General features: G+C 39.5%; 1 protein-coding gene across 1 annotated transcript; it reads right to left on the bottom strand.

The window, feature by feature from the left end:
- Window positions 1-16,801: 16,801 nt before the first annotated feature.
- Window positions 16,802-21,322, bottom strand: c1ql3a (complement component 1, q subcomponent-like 3a). The gene is made up of 2 exons (XM_034312552.2): window positions 20,075-21,322; window positions 16,802-18,311 (listed from the first exon to the last, which is right to left on the bottom strand). Exons 1-2 carry the CDS (start codon window positions 20,663-20,665, stop codon window positions 18,132-18,134), a joined length of 771 nt encoding a protein of 256 aa, XP_034168443.1. The 5' UTR covers window positions 20,666-21,322; the 3' UTR covers window positions 16,802-18,131.
- Between the last annotated feature and the right edge of the window lie 783 nt (window positions 21,323-22,105).

Raw genomic sequence — 22,105 nt, 5'->3', positions numbered from 1 at the left:
ATTGCACAGTGTATTTGATTCTGTGTGTGTATGTGTGTGTGTTTTTGTTTGCATGACTTCTTGTCCATGAATGTAGCCTACATGTGCACATGTTAAGGATCTAGTTGAACAGAACAATAGGCAGGCCTCCACTACACTATTAATAAAGCATGCCAGGTGAGCAATTCATAAAGAGCAATTTAACTGGAATCTCGTGCTCCCTCAGGGCGGCACTGTATTTCTAAGCAGCACAGAAGCTGTTAGCGGATGTCTGTCAGGCAGCAGGGAGGCTTAGCACAGCTGTGTTCGGCACTGAAACAGAACGATCGCAGCTCTGGAGCGTGCCGGAACATTCCTTGCTGATTTTGGCAACAGCCTCTTCCTCTTAAATCCTTGTGAGCACGGCATTTCCATGGTGACTGAAACTTATGGGAGCCATCTTTATTCATCAAACGGAGTGTGGGGTTTGAGAAAAGAACGGCAACACTGACAAATGAGAGCAACAACACAAGGGGCCGTTAATAAAGAAGGGGGGAGAGGTCGAGAGAGGCACAGAAAGAAGTGGTGAGAGAGGGAAGAGAAATGAAAGGTGTGGAATAAAGGTAAAGAGAAAGTGCCAGGAGGTCTTTGGAGATCAGCACTGGGATACAGCATTTTATGGGTAACAGGTTATCAGTGTTCTCTTACTGTCTTATTTTAGTGAAATATGCAAGTATGCACACACACACACACACATACACATACACACACACACACACACACACACCACAATAAACCTTAACCAAGAGAAAACCTTTGGGCTCATTTAGGGATTTTTTCTTTTATTAAAATCTGCAGTTTTGTAAAATAGCACTTTTCATTGTGGGGAGCAGCCAAATGTTCCCACAATGTCTAGACAGTCATATTCCTATCCTTGTGGGGACATTTGGTTCTTATGAAGATATAAACATGCTCAACCACACACACACCCACACACACCCACACAAAAGTATCTACATACACACCCACATCCCTCAGTTTCCCAACATGACACAAGTAATAGCAAGTAATCCATCTCATCTCAATCACCCAGATAGCACAAGATCTGGGTCCACATTTTACACCAGTTTTGTCAAACAGTCTATCACTTATCTGTGTGTGTATGTGTGTGTGTGTGTGTGTGTATGTGTGTGTGTGTGTGTGAGAGAGAGAGAGAGAGAGAGAGAGAAATTGTAACTATATCTGGTGATGTGTGTGTACAAAGATTCTTAATTCCTCTCCTTGTCTGATCATTATTCCACCTCTCACAGCTGTGAGCAACCACTGTGATGTACAAAGCACCCAGCAGAGTGAACCGTTCACACAAACAAACAATTAACCTCCAGAAGTCTGCGTTTAATCAGTCCTCCCTCCCGCTTTCTATCTCTTTATCAGGCTCCCGATTTCACAGTCCAGCTATGCCCAGTGGCACTCAGACTGACAAGCCATAATCTCTGCGTGCGGATCTTCTCTCAAACCATTGTGGTGCTCTATTAATAGCCACCAAACAGTGCTGCAGGAGTGGCAATTCATTCTGACGAAGACTCGTCTTTAGCTCAGTCGCTCCTGCTGCCTGACACTCGTTAACTTCCTCTCCTCAGCAGCAGGGTGTGAAAGCAAGTGGTGCACAGGTCACTGCAGGGGCCACAGCTACTGACACAATGCTGCAAGCTGTCTACACTTTGTTATTAGAGTGTGCTTGTGTGAAAGCACACTGCTCAGACACAAAATACACACATTACTCACTTACAAATGTGTGCGCACATGACCTTCATGACCCTGTGACCAAATAACAGGAAACTGGAAATGCATTGCAATGTAGGTACATTGATACTGTTGTTCTGTTTTGACTTAAACACACAAAAATGCACACTTCCCTTTCAGGTTGGTTTTATTTAACGGCCATGCCAGTGAAGTTAAAGTATCGGAAAATTATTTCTCCAAATGAGAGCTAATGGACTTAAATGAAGGTAAAATAGCACATTTTTTAGTCTAACTAATTAGTACATCTCCCTAGGCTGTACCTTAGAATTGGATCAGTCCTCCCCATCTGCATGTATCCTACAATTAGGGAGAAAAGAGGAAGTCTCATGTGGTTTCAGTAGGAGGAAATCAATGGGAGATTAATATCATGTGATCCCATTCCTCATTTCACTCTCTGATCTTTTGAGTCTACAGAAAATCACAGAGTGGATAATCTGTGACCATCAATACTGGAAAAAAACAGTATAGTCAAATGTAAAGAGTTTTGATGCTATGCAGCAGGGACGTAATGGAATACAAATATATCAATCCAATTAAACAGATAATGTGTTCTAAAGAGATACAATTTTTTTTTTTTTTAGAAAACTTGTCAAAAAGTTTCACAGAGCATCTCGTTGAGGCCAAAGGTGTGCATCAGGATTGGTAACCTGCAGACGCAACAAAAAAATTCACTCAAGTTGGAGTTTTTTTTTCATTCATGCTGGCACTAGTGAGATGAAGAAAGATGCATTCACAGCATCCTTAGAAACTGCCTGGTGAGGATTGTGGTGGATTAAATTAGGCTACTAGTTTGTTATATTTTGGGAACTAAAACCAACTAAATTCGTTAGGAAATGTCATGGGCAGGTACAACAATAAATAACTGCATGAGTGGGAATAAAAATACAGTCCTGCTGCTAATTCACAGACCATGCTGACAGTGATGGTGTTTCATATGTTCTCACTGTGTCCATGTGAGTTTCCTCTGTTTCTCTAGTTTCATGGTGGATTGACTACGCTAAATTACCCCTTGGTAAAAGTGTGTGTGTGTCTGTGTGTGTGTGTAGTGCCCTACGACTGGCCCACCATCCAGAGTGTATTCTCACCTCACATTGAGTTTCCCAGGATAGGCTCTGGATCCACCGTGACCTTGACCAGCATAAACCAGCTACTGAAGATGAATGAATAATGGATGCATTCAACAGGTTATCATTGGAAATAACACAAGTGACGCAAATTTCGGAGTGTAACTCTAATTATAAGACAATATATAAATTGAGAGAAATTCAATGTATAATATGCACATGAAAATGTGAATTACTGTGAAGGGCATTACGCGATCGTTTTATTTACAGTTTTCCTTATTTGGCTTGATGCTATTAAGAAGGTAAAACCTGTTTGCGTTTTTTTAGGATGTCCTTTTTCAAGATTACAAAAACAAGTACCCTTTCTGTATAGTTATTCAGTATATTCAGGTTAATCGAGCAATGTGTGCTTTGATTCCACATGCGGTGATTATGTGTGGTATGTCAGTGTGATCTGTAGGTGTGTGTTGTGTAGGTGTGTGTGTGTGTTCTGCTCTGTCCTGCTGTAAATGTCTGTGATGTATTAGCACGGAGCCGCTCAGTCAGGCATGCACAGCTAACAAATTGGCTGTGGAGCGATCGATTTTCCAGCTCTGGTCCTCTCCGCTGGGACCTGAGAGAGTGAGGCAGACTGGGAGACAAGGACGGAGTTAGAGACATGACAGGGTCCATGCTAATGTGTGCGTGAGTGAATAGTGGTCATGCTTTCATTTACCAGGGCATGATGCCTACCTCACACAGGCATAGACAAATGAATTGCATCTATTATAAATGTGCTATGAGTGAGTGACACTTCTTCTGGCCCTCTAGGTACATATATAAGTGTTTTTATGCTCATTTACAAAATCTGAGAGGACCACGTTCTGCAATCTGAGTAGCTTGAGTGAAGAATAATGTAGTGTTTAAAAAGTCTGTCTGGGACTTATGGTTAAACTCCCTTTGCAGATGGCCTTGCTTAATTAAATCTAATCATATTGGCCATGTGTGTACGAATTAGAGCAGAAGAATCATGTAAACAGTAGGCCTCAGAGTGGATTGATGCTCTCCAAATGCTGCTATAACCCATGTATTTATATTACCCTTTAAATATAAAACATTTTACCGTTCAAATACCAGTACAAATAGGGTGCTGACTATATTCACAATCAATAAATTCTTCTTTTAAGGAAACCCCAGACCTCCAATTATCTCATTCTACCACAGTTACACACCACAAATGACCAGCCGTACAGAGAGGAGAAGGGCAACAGGACTCTAGGGAGTGAGTAAGTCAATACAGTCCTCTATTCAGAGTCCTATATTTACCATGTAATGATCAAGCTGCTTTGACAAATATTGCTCTTCTTGCTCATCCATATCATCTTCCACAGACAGTTTATCCTGTTCAAAAAAAAAGTAAACATCCAGAATGAGATCTGTCTGCGAGTGTTGCTTAATGGTGATGATGACTGATTGATTATATTAATGTAGGTGGCACATCATCACAGCTAAGTGAAAGTAATAAGTACAAGCACTGGTGTCAGGGTTAGAAACTTTCAAACCTGTGGAGAGGATGTAGGTGATCCAGTGGGTCTAACAGACAGCAGCAAATTAGCATCAGTCTGCTGGACAAAAATTGGGTGAAGATGTCAATATAAAAAGACAGTACAGCAGCGTAACTCCACACAGCACATCTTAATAGACAGCCTGATTTTGCTGGTCCATGCAGGGCAGTGTAACTTTCTCCAGTGCATCTTGTACTAATTAAATGCATTGCACTCCATCCAGGAATGCCACAATCGATTTATCATCTTCAGTGAAAAGACACTTTAGTGTTTACACAAGAAGAATTGAAGTGGTTATTGCCTCTATTTTGTGAAGGCAATGTTGTGGGACAAATAGACGTCCATAAGAATTTCATGGAAAGTACTAATATTTAATTTATCTGGTGTATTTTGCCAGATATTAGCTTATATTGACATCATCTGGATACATTTTTTCTTTTGTTAGCCGTTGGTAAAATTAATTGTGTTTTTCCTTCCTAGGTCAAATGAATGAATGAATACTGAGTGTATGTCTACTAATACTATCTAATAATAACGCTATAGAAATATAAATCCACATACTGAACAGGCTTTTGAACTGCTAAACATACAGAGACCTTTGTACGCTGTTGTGCTGTAATGAATGAGGGTTGAGTATTCAGCGCTTGTAGGTTTTTTGAAAGAATATTGACTGTAGAATATAAGGCAAACATCTTCAACTGATTGTTGCACAGTGTGCAGACCAGAACTCAATAATATATTCTTCTTCAGTATAGTTCATTGTAGAGTTTGTGAGACAATCCCAATTAGAAGAGAGTGTCACTTATCAGGAGCAGAGAATATATATATTCCATACAAATTAGCACAGTTATCACATAGAATGAGTGTACATTACAACAATTCAAACTCATCTAATCATGCAACAGTGAAAGCAGATTCCTGCAGAGTCCTGAGACTGAGTGATTTCAGGCTCAGGACTAAATAACAACATACTGTGATTCCTAAAAATTCTCTCTCTGTAAGAAGATTGATCAGCTGCTGCATGGCACACCATGTCTTTGTTAGTGCTTCACTTTCTGCTTTGTTGTCATGGTGACTATCTGAACATAGGTCCTATGGGGAATGATTCCATGAGTAGCCTGTTTGACTTGTCTAAAGTCCACCCCAGTGTCCTCCTCTGTCTCTGCAAAGCTGCTCGTGTCAGGAATGCTCTGTGGTCTGCTTCTGAATCAGCTGATCCCAGATTCTCTTCTGTTGGAAAGGCCCTGCCCGCATACTTATAGGTATATCAGGTGAGTCTCTGTGACCTGGTGTGAAGGGTCCACCCTCAGACTAGTTGCACAGAGATCAGGATAATGAGGGCACTAATTGTGATCATTTGTGGGGTCTCTGTTCTTGACATACAGGACGAATTAAAAGCAACATATAAAATGGTGGGTAACATTGCCACCTCACAGCTCCAGGGTCCACAGATTGATCCTGAGCTCAGGTTACTGTCTGCGCAGGGTTTTGCAAGTTCCTCTCATGTCCATGTGGGTTTCTTCTCACTTCCCAAAACCCAGGTTACGTTAAATTGCTCTTAGGTGTAAGTGTGTGTGTGCAGGTTGCCCTGAAATGCACTGATGATATCCGGAAACTAACCTGATGCTTAAACCTTTTACCTACAGTATACTGATAAAATTGTTTTGTACCTAATTATTTTGCTCTGTGTTTAAATAATCAGTGTTGGGCCTAAGATGCTTAGTTCTGTATTATAGCAAAGAAGACATTTAAGAGTGAGCTAAGAATAATGCGTCATCCATGTGAGCCACCATGATCATGTCCTTTTCCTGATATTCCTTCAAACAAAAAAGGCTAATGAAAATTTGTCCCATTCTCAGAATATTACAGACTGTGTGTACCACCAAATGTGTGTTTGGATGATTATGCTTGCCTGGTGATTTCTGGGTTTGGTTAAGATTTCATTCATATTGGTGTCTAATGTGAGATGGAGATACTTCTAACTAATATACTGTTATGTCACGTGTGTCTATTTGAGATGCTTTTAAAATTAGTCTATAAGTAAAATATTGACATCACATTAATATTAGCAATATTAATAATAAAAAGAAGATCTATAATGTTAGGGATAGAAAAGGACAATGGTGTGATGTGAAGTTTTCGCCATCGGGTTTCCAATAACTGAAAACACCATACTCTTTTAGACCTTGACAACAAATGGAGATATCAGTGATATTAGAACAGACAAGAGACCCTTTAAGCTACTTGGCACAATTTGCTTTGAGTTAATAGTCTCCTCTCCTGGAGATTTGATAAGCATGGAGTGAAGTGAATCACATCCCCATCCAAATAGTTTCACAGCACTTGTCACAAGTGATAAAATCAAAGCAGGGGGAAGAGAGCCGAGGTGGTGTGTGTGTGTGTGTGTGTGTGTGTGTGTGTGTGTGGTTCTCTGTCAGTTTGTCTGTGCCTAGTTGTGCATCAGAATGCTGAATCTTTTCCAGATTTCTTGTATTGCAATGTTTTCATGCCAGAATTCTTCATGTTATTAAAGCTAACATAAACATTTATATATCGTGTATTTTTCTACAGTATGTCACATATATACACATCGAATACAGTTTAAAGACAAACAGCTAAAAATAAATGTCAGACTATAAATTGTGGTAATGAATAGTTACTGAGTCCAATTTACTTCCTTGTTAAAAGTAATGACAATTTCATGAACACCCCTCTCTATCTATCTATCTATCTATCTATCTATCTATCTGTCTGTCTATCTAACTTCACATGACTGAGGGAGATGGGATGAGGGTGAAGGTAATTGGGCAATTTTTTCGCAGCACAGATCAGTCAAAGTCTGGGAGGATTTTGGAGTTGTCAGGGCCGGCTCCTTTTGAGTTTTAATTATCCTCCTTGGAGCTCTGTCAGGGACAACCGTGTCAGTGGGCCAAACTGTTTTCCAAAACAGAGCTTTAAGATTTTGAGTCTATCAAGGCAAGACAGGGTCGTCTCCCATCACACTGAGTAGAATGCTTTGTATTCACACGCACACACCACCAGAGACAGGCATCATCTGCAGGCCTACACTCTGCAAATCTGAAAGTGGAGATGAAGAGTAGAATAGATAAAATAGTCAAATTCTCTATTATTCTATGTTACTGTTATTTTTCACATATTCAAGATATACTCATGGCATTAAAATGCAGCCTCTTTAACCTGCTTGCACAATAACATCTGTTCATGAATATGCAGAAAATAATTGTTTTTACGTTACACTGGTTTTTGCATTTGCCACTGTGAATGAGCAGCATATTGAATCCTCTAGTGGTGCTTCTGATGGTATGTGTGTTATGTGAGTCTATGGCCTACAGGCTCAAGTGTGGTGTGATGAAAGCAGACCAGTGACATTTTACTCCGCCATCTGTAATCAAACCTCTTTCATGAGGGAAACGCTTCTTGTGTATCTCCCCTCTCGCCCCCTCATCATTAAATGTTACCTCTTATATTAACATGTGGCAATTTCCCTCCTCAATCCTTGACCTTCTGTAATTAAGAAAGTGTGCGAGCGTGTGTGTCTGTGGATGTTATTAAAGTAAGACAGTTATAGATACCTGAGCTCATGAATGTGAAAAATAGCAGATGATTATTTTCTAACAGGAAAATGCATTACCCAGCTCTTGTATCTTTCATTCTCACTCTCTCTGTCTTTGTTCTCTTACTGCTATTTAACATGGAGATGATAATTTTTTAAAAATTGTTTATATACATATGGGTGGTGGTCTAAGAAAACCTGTCAGATGTTGCTATGGCGGAATTTGGAAAAAATAAAAATGACAAATAATTTGGTTTTTACCAAAATGGAGTTTTTGTGCGAATTATATACACTACACTCTTTCTGCCAATGCATATTCTCTACTTTAAAGGGAAACTCTGGCCAAAATCTAAAATTTAACCATCAATACATCTGTTGCAAACATGCCTACTCATGTCTTACAGTGATGACGCAGTGGGCTCTGTAGCAAGATTTCCCTGTTTGAATACCGGGAAAATCCCAACCTGAATCTGTGTGTTGGAATTAGATGCAAAATTTGAAAACCTACAAAACAACAGCTGTGGTTGCTATTTTAGTGGCAGGGGAATGGGGGAAATATGCTAAATACAGTGCTAAGTACTAAATACAAACAGAATCGCTGTTTAGCATCTTCGTTGGCAAAAGACCCAGTAAGTCTGCTTTCATTTTTTTCACTGCTTTTATAGTCCTCTGGCTTGAAGTGCTGGCTGCACACTCATAAATATCCATAATTTTTCAGTGGAGTATAGAGTAGTTGTCCCTCAGTTCAGCGCCTTTTGTCAGGTTGAACGTGCATGCAACTCTCTCTCCACTTTATACTAAATACAGACGGAATTACTGTTGTCTTTAGCATCTTCTTCGGCAGAAGACCCAGTAACTCTGCTCTCAAATCTCTTTCATAGCCCTCCAGTTTGAAGTGCTGGTTCTGGCTGCACACTCATAAATATCCATAATGTTTTGGCAGTGTAGAAACATCTTTAGTGTTTGTAAACAAAACAACATGATTAGCATAGCATCGCAATTAGCATCATGCTAATGGGTTATCCTTCCTTCATCCATCTTCTAGTGGCTTGGAATGGTGTCCGATTAGATAGTCTGCAAGAAAGTGAATATATTTATGATTCTGACACATTTTAGAAAACAAATTCTGGCTTGCTGTCTTTGTTTTTGCAAGTAAGGAAGGTTCTTGCTGTTTTAGGAGCCTTAGAGTGACATGTAAGTGTGAGGTCTCTCACGCAGAAGTCCGGATTGGTTGATCAAGTAGAGATCAACAGGGGCTCCCAAGTGGCCCAACAGAAACGCGGTCACCCTATTGACAGGAGATCACAAGTTCGAGGCCTGATGATCCCACAGCCATCCATGGCCATGACAGTGAAAATTGAGAGCGACGCTCTCGGTGTGGGAGGGATGACATACTCTCTCACCCCTATCAGTCACAATGACACTAGCCAATCGTGAGCATCTGTGCATTCATGCATGTGGAAGTGGGTGGATAGCGCTTTCCTCTGAGCGTGTAATGCTGCCACCTGACATTGCATGAGTAGCAGTTCAAAAAGATACCTTCTCAGAGGAAGCATGTGTTAGCCTTCGCCCTCTCTGGTATTTAGCTGCTGTGTGATAAGGGAGAGCTGGTATAGGGATTAGTAATAGTGAATTATATATTTTAGTTATAGTTTTGCCACATCAAATCTAGGAAACCTTAGCAGATACAATACTGTGTACCAGAATGCTACACTTCCTAACAAAAAACATATTAAATTCTAGTTTTAGGCCAGAATTTCCCTTTAAGGAAGGAAAAAGTTGATTATATTCTGATAACAAAAAAAGCACAAAGTCCTCTATCCTGAAAACTCCTGTGTTGGAAAACATACCTACTGTTACAAAGTGCTGACATCTAACGCTCCTTCCATTAATGTTAAATAAAAATCCCCACACAGAAATCATCACCATATAAACATTTTTTTTCTTTGTTAAATAACACATTTTTTCTTATTATTATTAGTCTTAGATTATGTAGATCATACAAGTCCCGTAAATTAGTACATTAATATAATCATTTGATTACAGCTGTCACTTTCAGAGACATGATAGAAATAGAAAGTTAATCAATGTTGCCTTGACTGTCTGCCTGCAAAGATAAAGATGAGTAAGTAGCCAGTTTAACAAATGCAGTGGTAAAAACATTCAGTCTGCCTTAAGATCTCTAAAACCTTGATAACTGTGTGCTTTTGATCAAGTTTTTTGGACAAGTAAATGCCATAGGTAAAGAACATTGTACCTCAGACAGAGATTGATGTGGAATATGCTTCTAATCAAAGTGCTAACTTATGTATTTAAATTATATTTAGCAGTAATGTTGGTTTTCCATATATAGATTAGGTTATGAATGTAGAGGTAGGTGGGCTGTGGAATTCTGTGGAATTGAAAAGAAATTTAAATGTAATTTTCTCTGTTTTCACTTTTGGGGTAAGCAGACTTTAAAAGATATTTACTTCTGGTTGAGAAACATGCAAAAGAGAAACATATTTCAGTTCAGGAAACCTATAGTTTGCAGAACTACATATAGTATTAAATGCCAAAATTTGACCATGCGAAGGTTTTTTTTTACCAGGCCGCCACACATGCACATGTGTTGAAACCCATGTCTCTGTACCATGCATAAGTAACACTGTTACTGAGCCTTCCTCAGTTCAGATTCTCATTCACAGTAGATGCGCAATAGAGAACTGAAGATGCTACAGGCTTGAGCTGTACTTATCCTTGTTTGTAGTCCTAAATAAGTAGCACAACATGTCAGCTTTATGAATGCCCTCAGATATAATAGCACTCAGAAATAAAGCATATGGATTGATTTTACCCCTCTTGTCTCTGCTCCAGGCCTGTAGTCCTTCTCTGGTTTTTACCTCCTTTGCTAGATAAATGAGATGGAACCTATTCTCTTGGCATTTTTTATCAATTTGTATTGGTTTTTATCCAAGCGACCTTTTTCTCTCAGTAATAAGTCCCTGCTGAGCTCATGTAAGTGTATACATACAGTATATGGGTCAGACAGGCAAAAAAAGGTTTTCAAAACAGCAAAAGAATAAAAGTGTAATGTGAATAAAATTACATTTTGAATGTAAAATGCATATACAAGTTCAGAATCTGTTACTCAGACACCGTTTAGGATGGTTTAGACAGTTAGGGTGTCTTTACACTACATTCAGAAACACACAAACAAACAGGATTTAACAGAACATGGAGTCTGGCATACAACAGCATCATCACAGCTGGTGTTTCTTCTTTATTTCACAACTCCATTTTCTCTTTTTTCTAACAATAAATCTACTGTCTTTGCAAATCTTTTAAAAATTGGGATCCTGTGTTTGTCTGTGTATATTCTGTTCTCCATGATGTGCACACGTACACATGTATGTGTAAACAATCAGCAATGAACAGTGCTGCTAGCACCACTCCCAAGTACCATTAAGTCTTTTTGGTGCTGATATTGAGGACATCTCAAATACCATACAACTGTAACCTTGGTACAGTCAGTGGAAAAAGCACAGTTCCTGTTCTCTGGTGCTAATGGTTCCAGAGTACAATAAAAAAAAAAATTAAAAAAAAAAAATATATATATATATATATATATATATATATATATATATATATATATATATATATATATATATATATATATATATTCCCTCTTAAATAAATGATATCTAAAGGTTAATTATAGTAAGCAAATAAACTGAAATAATTTGACATAAATAAATGATATAAAAATTTAAAAGTTACCATTAAATCAATGGTATTGTATGAAGATACACATTATATACCCCAGAATGGAAACTCTCTAGTAAATAATACTATTTAAACATTGTCTATATGTGTGTTACCTGTTTTCTAACTCCAGACACTTTATGCAGATCTGCATTTCACACACAACAAAAAAGTACAAAGAACAGATGGATATAAGTAAGATGAAGCTTTTTTGGGTCACCACAAAAAACTAAATGGAACAAAGTGGGAGCAAGGAGGCTAAGTTCATAGCAGCCATATCAGGACATATTTGCTAAAGTACATTTGTTCACCATTCAGTGATAATTTAACCACACATCATGACAAAATGTCAGCCTTGCTGTGTAACCTGACTCCATGGGAAACACCTGGCTTTTTGTATGATCTTTTTTGCATTGCCCTTGGTATGTACTTTCGTTTCTCTCCATGTATACCGCACCATATACTGCAATGCAATTTCAAACACAGTAGTAATAGAAAGAAAGAAAGAAAGAAAGAAAGAAAGAAAGTACATCATTTATGCTGTCTGCGCATTTTCTCCCTCTGATTTAGAGAATGACCTTTTACAAATAGCACACCTTGAGAAATCTTACCACCATTTCCAGTCATTTCAGTTCATGAGCTCAGAATGAGAAAGAGTGAGCGCGGATCCAGCCCACCTACAGCGCTCAAAGGCTGAGTGATGTGTCAGTAATGCTCACTCAGGGGCCGGCTAGGTCTGATGAAGGACAGAGTCTAGTGTCTGAACAGGTGGCCTCTCAGAGAGGATTCTACATGATGAATGACACCCATGCAGAAATCAGCATGGAGACACTGCTACTATCACATGCTTTTGTTATGCGTAAACATCTGGAATGAAGTCTGTCAACATTAAATCTGAAACTGACTTTGGTATCTGCCTTATTGAGTAGAGAAAGGGTTGTAAGCTGGTGGACCAGGTGTGGATCCAGCAAAGTATTTCAACAGACCGAACTGAGTATTTGGGTTAAAAAAAAAAAACTGTGCAGATAAACATATGATAAATACTGCTGTTGCCATTCAGTCATGTTAAGGTATAGTCAGGTGGATTATCTTTGTAAGCAAATACTTTTAAGTAGCAGGACCTTTGCGATTTTTAATTGAATACCCCTGTAGTCGAATTATCATTTGGTCACTGGGAAAGCTGTCATGTCTTTGCAGCACCTCTTCTCTGTACCTCTGATGGACCTGCTTGCTGCAATCCACATTCTTTTAAGTCCCCCGAACTTTGAAGATCTGACATGGCCATTATAGCTAATTAATAAAGTCAGCACTCCAAGTACTCTGCTGCCGCTACAGAAGTGGTGACCAAATATTGATTCATACTTAGGCAAAGGTCACTAGCAGAGCCATGATTAGAATAAATGGAAGATGAAAGAATAACCAATGCATTCACATGAAAATGATATCATCAAGTGAAAGAGATAAATAGAGATAAGAGAGAGAGAGAGAGAGAGAGAGAGAGAGAAGTTGGTGGTGGTGGGCACTGAGCAGAAGGAGTGTACCGCTCATTAGAGGGGTTATGGCTTATGTGACGCATCCGGGTGTTCTACATACTGAAATAACCTCTGCCTGACCCCGCACTGATTGGTCCAGTTACACCCCCTTCTCCAGAATGCACAAATTATCACCATGAAGAGGAAAGTTGTTTCGACTTATTCTTAAATTGTGCAATAAAATATAAAGTTTTGAGACATAATTGTAATAATATAACACTATTGTTAGCATATTGCCTTTGTGTGTCAGCTGCTCCTCTTTCAGGTTGAAAAAGGGTTGTTTTAACCCTGGATGCAACAAAAAGCCTCCATTTGGACTGGTGTGTAAGATATCATTACATTGCTTTGTATGTTGCTTTGTCCTATATGTCCTGTCCCTAGTCCCTAACCCACCCTTCATCATCAGCTTCTTCTTTCTCCATCTCTTCACAGGATTTATGTGAAGTTGAACAGAGATGACATTGGGTGGTGTAGAGTACTTCTAAAGCCCAAACACCTCAGTGGGTTTATTAGAGACTGTGAAACAAAACAAACAGTGCGTGTGTGTGTATGTGTGTGTGTGTGTGTGTGTGTGTGTGTGTTTGTGTGTGGGTGTGCGCGCATGTGTAGCTTGATCCATTTTCCATTGTGGCTCTCAGAATGAAGTGACCAGAATCGACTTCCCACCTTACAATCCAAGAAATTTGGATTTCTGTGTAGGCAGGAGCTTTTGTTTAGAGATGTTAGTTGAATTGATTCAACTGTGAGGCCTCCTGGATGTTAAAAAAATAGTCACAAACACTGAGAACTTAAACTCATGCACGAAAGGGCCTATGGCATCATAAGAGTTAATATCCAGGTGACTGCACGGGCCAGTGCTAATTTTAAACACTTACTTTATTCACTCTACCACATTTGCTCACTGATTTTAAACAGAATAGAGTGGGGAGAAATGCCTTATGGGTACTGATTGCAGCCAAGTTCCTTCCCAGGTTAAATCTGATTTAAGGGTGGAGATAAGATGCAGGAATGGAGAACTTTTGACTGATAGAAATATGCTCCAACATATAACATTTAATAATGGGGGACCTTAGAATTATAAGGTTCTATCTCACTCTTTGGGCAAAAATGAGTTAATGTTAGAAATTGTGTTTATATATATATATATATATATATATATATATATATATATATATATATATACATACATACATACATAATTTGATTTGGCAGATAGAACCTTACATTTTCAAGGTCTGAAATGATCTACTTGCTAGAATAACATGCATAAATCAGAAGAATTAACATATCAGATCAAACTTCCATTTAATGGAAAAATGTATGTAAATAGTTTACAGATGAAGTGTATTGAGTGGTCAAAAGAGTCCCAAATCTTCAGGTTATGCGAGATATGAATGCAATTATTTTAGTGCAACAGTCCCCAAACAATGACACTCTCATGTGCTTTCCAGCCATTTGTATATTTAGAGGAAAAAAAAATAAATCACTACAATATGTACATAGAAAATAAGTAGCAATATCAGTAGTCACGTTTTGCAGATTCTCTTGGATAGATACACATTTACATATCAACACAGTTTCTGCATAGTGCTCTCAACATCACAAAGCACAGTCTTCCTCTGTTCAGTAGGTCTGTGTAAAATCAGACAGATATTCTTCTATCAAACCTTCATCTCACCGGACGATCCAAAATCCAAGACAGATACTGAATTTAGCTGATATAGGATATAAAATAAAAACTAGCGATACTGAAGTCATAGACAACTTTGCTGTGACAAATACATTGAAAGTCATGCTGTACTGTAGTTAGCCTACCATAAATACCTGTTTGACTGGCCAGATCATTGCATAACCTATATCCAGCGATCACTCAGTGTGTCATGGCATCATTAGCAGAATTTATCAGCATGTTATAAAGTTCAGGTGTTACACAGCATGTATGGTATGAATCAGTCAGCTACAAGCAAGCAAATGTACCACATTGCACCAGGAGTATGATATGACACTGGACCCTTAAGGATAATACTGCAGCTAATGTACGACAGGTTTACAGTTAGATTATTTACCTACACAATTCTTTTACTGATAATACAGAGCAGTTCATTGATCTTTCTCACAGGACATGTCCTACAACAGGAACTGTGTGGATTATTCAAATTTTCGTAAAGATATTGTTTTATGTCATCCATTTCATTTGCGAGGCAGCTGCTTAGGTAGGATTCTTTTGGGGCAGCATTTGTGCTCATCCAAGATAAAGACTGTCCCATTTGGAAGGCAGCATAAACAGGTACAACCTTTTTGGCCAGATTTAAAGGCAGCAGCAGAGTTTCAGAGCAGCAGAGTTATTATCAGCGATTTTAATAACAATTTTTTTCTAGTTGCCAGACTAGGTTCCATGAAAGCTTCAGATATATAGCAAATCCAACTGACTTAAACCCCGCCCCTAAACAGTGACTGACCAATCATAGCATGGCTATTATAACTAGGCACAAACACCCATGACAGACTTTCAGGACCAAGAATATTGTTGTGCATGCAGTGCTTGTAAATGGAATAGACAATATCTTAAAAGTTTGGAGAGAGAGAGAGAAAGAAAGACAAAACCTAAGACACAGGAAGAGAGGTGTAACGTTAATTAAACAGTATGACTGTTGACTGTTTCATGAGTTAAGGTATAGTCAGATGGTTTAGGAGAGAATATTGAAGGACGGGGCTCTATTTGTTGGATTTTCAGGTTAAAACAGCTAGCTTCAGTTCCTCCACTGACTATCTTTTTAATTCCAGCTCAGATTTTCTTGCCACAGCTTGCCACAACTTATAAGTCATTTCCTTGATTAAATTTAGATAGCTAGGGTAATTGGACTTGTGCTTGCTACCTAGAATTAGTAAGACAGCTGACTATAGGCAGCAGGTTAAACAAGGCACGATGGGCCCTTTTCACACTTAGAAGAAGAAGTAGTCTTTATTTGTCACATATACATTACAGTGCAGTGAAATTCTTTCATCCGAGCTTGTTAGGAAGCTGTGTCAGAGCACAGGGTCAGCCATGATACGGCACCACTGGAGCAGATAGGGGTAAGGGCCTTGTTTAAGGGTCCAACAGTGGCAGCATGGCAGTGCTAGGGCTTGAATCCCAACCTGCTGATCAGTAATCCAGAGCCTTTAATCATTGCACTAGCATGCCACAAGTTTGTGTTTAGAACCCGGAAGGAAGCAAAAGCAGGGTAAACAACACAGCAAGCTTACGGAGATAAAATGCTATATTGTAAAAACTGCTATTAGAGTGGTTTTTTTTTTTTTTTTACTCAAACAGCAAAAAAAATCTAGATTTAAGATTCCATGGCTTTCTGAAAGATGACCATAGTGCCAAATTTACCACCCTTCGTGGCAGTACTTTTGTGTGTAGCCAGCATTTCAGACCAGAGGAGCTATATGTGAAAGAGAATTTTGTGTGTGTGTATGTGTGTGTGTATATATATATGTGTATATATATATATATATATATATATATATATATATATATATATATATATATATATATATATATATATATATATATATATAATATGATTTGACAGATAAAACCAGAGAGAGAGAGAGATGAGTATATACATATCAAGTGATGAATATAAATATGAACAAGATTTAAAAATAAAGTGCAATGTAAACAAATATACAAAGAAATATGTGCAACGGAATGTGCAAAGCTGAAAATTTGTGAAGAAGTGTATGTGCAATATGAGTGATACGCAAAAACAAATATGTGCCAAAAAGGAGTGTATTTTATGTATCATATGATTAATAAATATGAAGTTATGAAATGTATATGTATATGTATACTGATATGAGTATACATAATGTGAACATATAATAGTATAGCACGTGGCTGTGGATCATGATTGACTGATTGACAGTACTGGTGTTCTCTGCCTCCTGGTCATGTGCTATATATTACATTTCATGTTTATAGCCAGGCTTCACCATTAGAAAGTTTAACACAAAATACACTTTTAGTGGTTTGTGTTAGTGTGTTTGATGGTTTGTAATACTGAACAGACCTGTGTGTAACCCTTTGTGTGTGTGTTTACTGTTAGGATGATTTGGTTCTACATGATGCTAACGCTTGCTAGGTTTACCCTGCTAAACCAAACCGGAAATGCGTCATCTGGCTCTGTGGAAAGGGTCCATAAGCAAATATCACGTGCACAGCAAGTATAAAGCGCTGACGTAATATCAGGTTGAAGGGAGACCCGAATGTGATTCATAGTAAAAGTTTGCTCTCAGTTAAAATGCTGCTTAATACAGAGAGAGAGGATAAATCTAGGTTAACTACTAAGGCAGCTGCCTTCTGAATGGGACGCAGCCATGAGCACTGATTTAAATTGTATTGATCTGAACTTTATTAGGCCTACCAGCGATTACCAATGCAATATCTGAAATATGGTCATAAGCCTAATTTAGTGAACATTATTGCACATACTAGTGATCTCATTTCCAGAATTACAATGCATCTTACAGATAGACTTCGTTGTTAACTACAGAAGCAACAACTTACAGTACAAGTAACTGCTTTGGCGATCGACGGCGGGATGTTTTTTTTTTTTTTTTCTTTTTCTTCGTCAGTGTTCTTCTCGGTGATCGGGATTATATCACTTGTCCTTCAGGTGTGTGACTTTTGAATTAGACACGGAGAGACGGACCATCCCGGCCACACACTCTTACACTACCATGTTTAAGGTGAATGGCGCGGATGAGTGTGTGTGTGTGTGTGTGTGTGTGTGTGTGTGTGTGTGTGTGGGTGGGTGGGTGTGTGTCTCCAGCCACTGGCTCTGTAGAGGTTGAAAAGGAAAAGGGAGTGCGAAAAGGAGGACATGGGTCGGAAAAGCCCGGGAAGAGGAAGAAAGCTCGTGTCCTAATCGGCGTAGATGATAAAGCCAGAGAAGGTGCTGTATTTGTTGTTGTTGCCTCCGTGCGCTTTGCCGCCGTCCAGTTTGATGTACACTTCATCCCCGGGCTCCAGGTGCAGCACCGCGCTGTTACTGGCGTAGTCGTAATTCTGATCCGCGTCCTGCGCGATGGCGCTTGCGCGGACCTGTGGAGGGAAAACACCAGTTAGTGACACTCCTTACAGTAATACGAAGTTCTGTATTTCCTTGGATGCCTGATTGGTTGACTAAGCAAGATTTATGCCTGCTGGGAATTAAAAAAAAAGACTTTTCACCATTGTCCATATACTATATACTATATATACTATAACTTTATTTCAGCACCACGGTCAGCAGCACAGAGCCCCGAATCCCTGCATCACTGATTCACTGTATCACTGTACCACTATATCACTGTATCACTATATCACTGATTCATTTCGTCAATATATCACTGACTGACTGCATCACTATAACTATCATCCATCCAATTTCTATACCGCTTATTGGTTGCAGGGTAACCTGGAGCCTATCACAGGGGACTCAGGGCACAAGGCAGGGGACAGCCTGGACGAGGTGCCAGCCTATCACAGGGAAAATTCCCACATTCACACACTACAGACACTTTGGAAATGCCAATCAGCCTACAAGGCATGACATTGGACTGGGGGAGGAAACTGGAGTACCCGGAGGAAACCCCAAGCACACAAGGCGGAGGCGGGATCCATATCCCCAACCCTGGAGGTGTGAGGCAACAGTGCGAATCACTAAGCCACCGTGCCCCGCATCACTAAATCACTGTATCAGTATATCACTGTATCAATATATTAATATATCACTGTGTCACTGTATCAATATATTACTATATCACTGTGTCACTGTATCAATATATTAATGTATCGCTATATCAATATATTACTATATCACTGTGTTACTGTATCAATATATTAATGTATCGCTATATCAATATATTACTATATCACTGTGTCACTGTATCAATATATTACTATATCACTGTGTCAATATATTACTATATCACTGTGTCACTGTATCAATATATTAATGTATCGCTATATCAATATATTACTATATCACTGTGTCACTGTATCAATATATTACTATATCACTGTGTCAATATATTACTATATCACTGTGTCACTGTATCACTGCAGATCTGATTTATTCGTGAACAATCTCTGCAATCTATTCTGATCAAAGTAGTCAGACAAAATGATTCACACCATTCTATACCTATTAAACCTTTCTTAATTTAGGAAAACAACAGCATAAATTCAAGGAATTTCTCACCACTGTCAGTCATTTAAGGACATAATTAGCTCTAATAGAAATAGGCCTTTAATTACCCTAAGGAAAATACGAAAAGGCCTCATTATTCGTGTCAGTTTTCATAGCTCATGGAGTATATTTTATGATCATAGAGGTCCAAGTACCACATAGTGGAGTGCAGACGGTAGATACTGTTTAAAATACATAGATGGGTTTAAAAGAATGCAGATCTTCCACACAGCGAAATAAAGGCAAAAGACTTGGTTAATGCATTCCCATAGTGCCTCTGTCCCACCATGTGCCCGTGGCATTTTTATACATCATTAACAGCAACAGAAATAATTCAATAATAATAATAATAATAATAATAATAATAATAACAACAACAATAATAATAACAGGAAGAAGAGAAAGTATGATAGCAGGCGTATGTTGGGTGTTTATATGTGGAAATACCTCACTGTTTTATTGAGCAGTAAAAAAGAGGAAAAGAGCAAAAAGAGCATGAAAACTGGTAAAGAACAGTGACCACTGAAAATCTGCTTTTATATTATTATAACAATACCAAGCATGAATACATTTAGGACACAAGATAATAAAAATAGATTGTATCTGATATCGGACACACTGTGTGAACTCTCACCTGGTTGTTTTTGCAGAGGTCTGCCCACATGCTGGTACCGTCTCCACCCCGCATCAGCACATGGTAAGTAAAGAAATAGATCCCCGGTATGGAGCAGGTAAACTTTCCTGTGGTCGGGTCATAGTGATTCCCCAGATTAGTGACGACGTCGTCGAACTTAAGCAGCTCGTAGCCCTCATGCTGCTTCTTAAGGCCCGCGTAGAAGGCGATTTTTGGCACGGTGCTGTAGGTGGCGGCGCTGATGGCGCCAGCGCCGTTTGGCCCCGGGGGTCCTGGTAAGCCTGGTCGTCCCGGTTCTCCCCGCTCTCCAGGTGGGCCTGCGGGTCCTGGAGGACCTGGCTCTCCAGGCGGGCCCCGCGGTCCTGTCTTCCCGGGCCGTCCCGGCTCTCCTTTCGGCCCTTGGATGAAGGTGGGCAGTGACTGCACGAGGCCGGTGTCGCGCGCCGCCGTGTCCGCCGTGGCCGTGCTGCTCGGGGATTTGGTGCCGTACGGATCGCACACCATCCTGCACGTGCCGAGCATCTCGTAATGTGCCGAAGTGCCGGCCGAGTTCACCAGCACCGGGATGAGCACGACCAGCACGAGCACCATGACCACTCCGAGCACCCCGGCCGCGATCAAGCGCTTCCTGCCGACCAGTCTCGTCAGAGCAGGACGCTCCTCCTGTCTGCTTTTGGGCGAAATCTTGCTGGTTGGTGAGGGACCCCCTTAAGAAAAAAAAAAAAAAACACAACCTATTGGCTTTGTTGTTAATGTTAATGAACCCGCTTGGGCAGGGCCCAAACAGCGCTTTTCCTTCTCCCTCTTAACTTTTTGTGCTGATGTTTGCTTATTCAAGTCTTCTTAAAAGTTTCCCAGCCTTCCTCAGGCCTATCTTTCTCTAGCCGTCTGTAGTTTAGAAAAGACTTCCTTCACCATCTCAGACAGCCTGTAGCGCCTTTAAAGCTCCACGGCCACGTGGGGAAAAGTCACACGTTGCTTCTGTATCCTGAGAACGCGCAGGTATCCTCGCTTCTAAAGTCTTGTTCCGTGCGTAAAGGCAGGATGCGGCGGCATGGGCACGGAGTGGAGCGCACACTTTGCTTTCAGAGCGGTGTGGAGAGCCGGAGACGCTGTGAGCGCGGAGAGCTGAGAGCGCAGCATAAAGATTGAGAGGGAAGGAGGGAGGGAGAACCCGAGAGCACTCTTCTAACAAGCTAGGAAAAGAAGACATTGGCCGCCACCCATCTTCCCATTCTTCCTTGGCTCGAAATACGCGATGAAAGAAACTATAACTCATAACTATAACTCACCTGGAACTATACACAGCAAAAAGAATTAATAACTACAGCTTGAATAAACACCTACAGTATTCATTTGGTTTATATATGTATGTATATATATATATATATATATATATATATATATATATATATTCTGTGTGTGTGTAAACAAAACACTGAACAGTGTAGCTGTTAATTCAACCCTGTGCATATTGTCCCAGATCTTTTTCTGAGTTACACATGCTGTGTAGAAATTTAACATTTTATAAAATTCTGTGTAAACAGGTTTGTTAATTAGATAACATGCAGCATTTAACATTCATTCATTCATTCATTCATTTATTCATACATACCTTTTTGTGGGTAGAAGCTCTCTATCTAGTTTATAATCATTTAGGACACTGCTTTGTGAAAAATGCCATATCAGGAGTTTGTACTTATGGCTTGTTCTCCGAGCCTGAGAAGGTAACGGAGCAATCATGAACATGACACCTTTGCCAATAGTGGACTGGCAAGTGATGTATTGCACCTCCAAAACACAAGGAGAAATCATTTCCTGAGAATCGACTCTTACTCACAAACAATCACTTGCTGCAGTAATTTTGTTTCTTCTGATTGTCTTCCAAATTTGTCATGTTGTTTATTCAAAAGAACATGACAAACGTGATAAAAGCAGTCCAAATAGATCAAAAGTAATTCATAGCTACTGTAAGTGTTCGAAGCAATTTGATAATTATATACAGTTTGTTTAAATAAGTTGTGTATGAAA

The sequence above is a fragment of the Pangasianodon hypophthalmus genome, chromosome 1, assembly GCF_027358585.1.
Source record: "Pangasianodon hypophthalmus isolate fPanHyp1 chromosome 1, fPanHyp1.pri, whole genome shotgun sequence".
In the NCBI taxonomy this organism is placed as follows: domain Eukaryota; kingdom Metazoa; phylum Chordata; class Actinopteri; order Siluriformes; family Pangasiidae; genus Pangasianodon; species Pangasianodon hypophthalmus.
This window is presented reverse-complemented; position numbering and strand designations above follow the sequence as displayed.

What these genes read in the sequence shown, in the direction of transcription:
- c1ql3a (XM_034312552.2), bottom strand. Translation starts at nt 20,665, where the DNA reads ATGGTGCTCGTGCTGGTCGTGCTCATCCCGGTGCTGGTGAACTCGGCC. An exon ending in ACCTCTGCAAAAACAACCAG is followed by an intron (nt 18,312 to 20,074) that starts GTGAGAGTTCAC and finishes TTCCCTCCACAG; the next exon opens with GTCCGCGCAAGCGCCATCGC.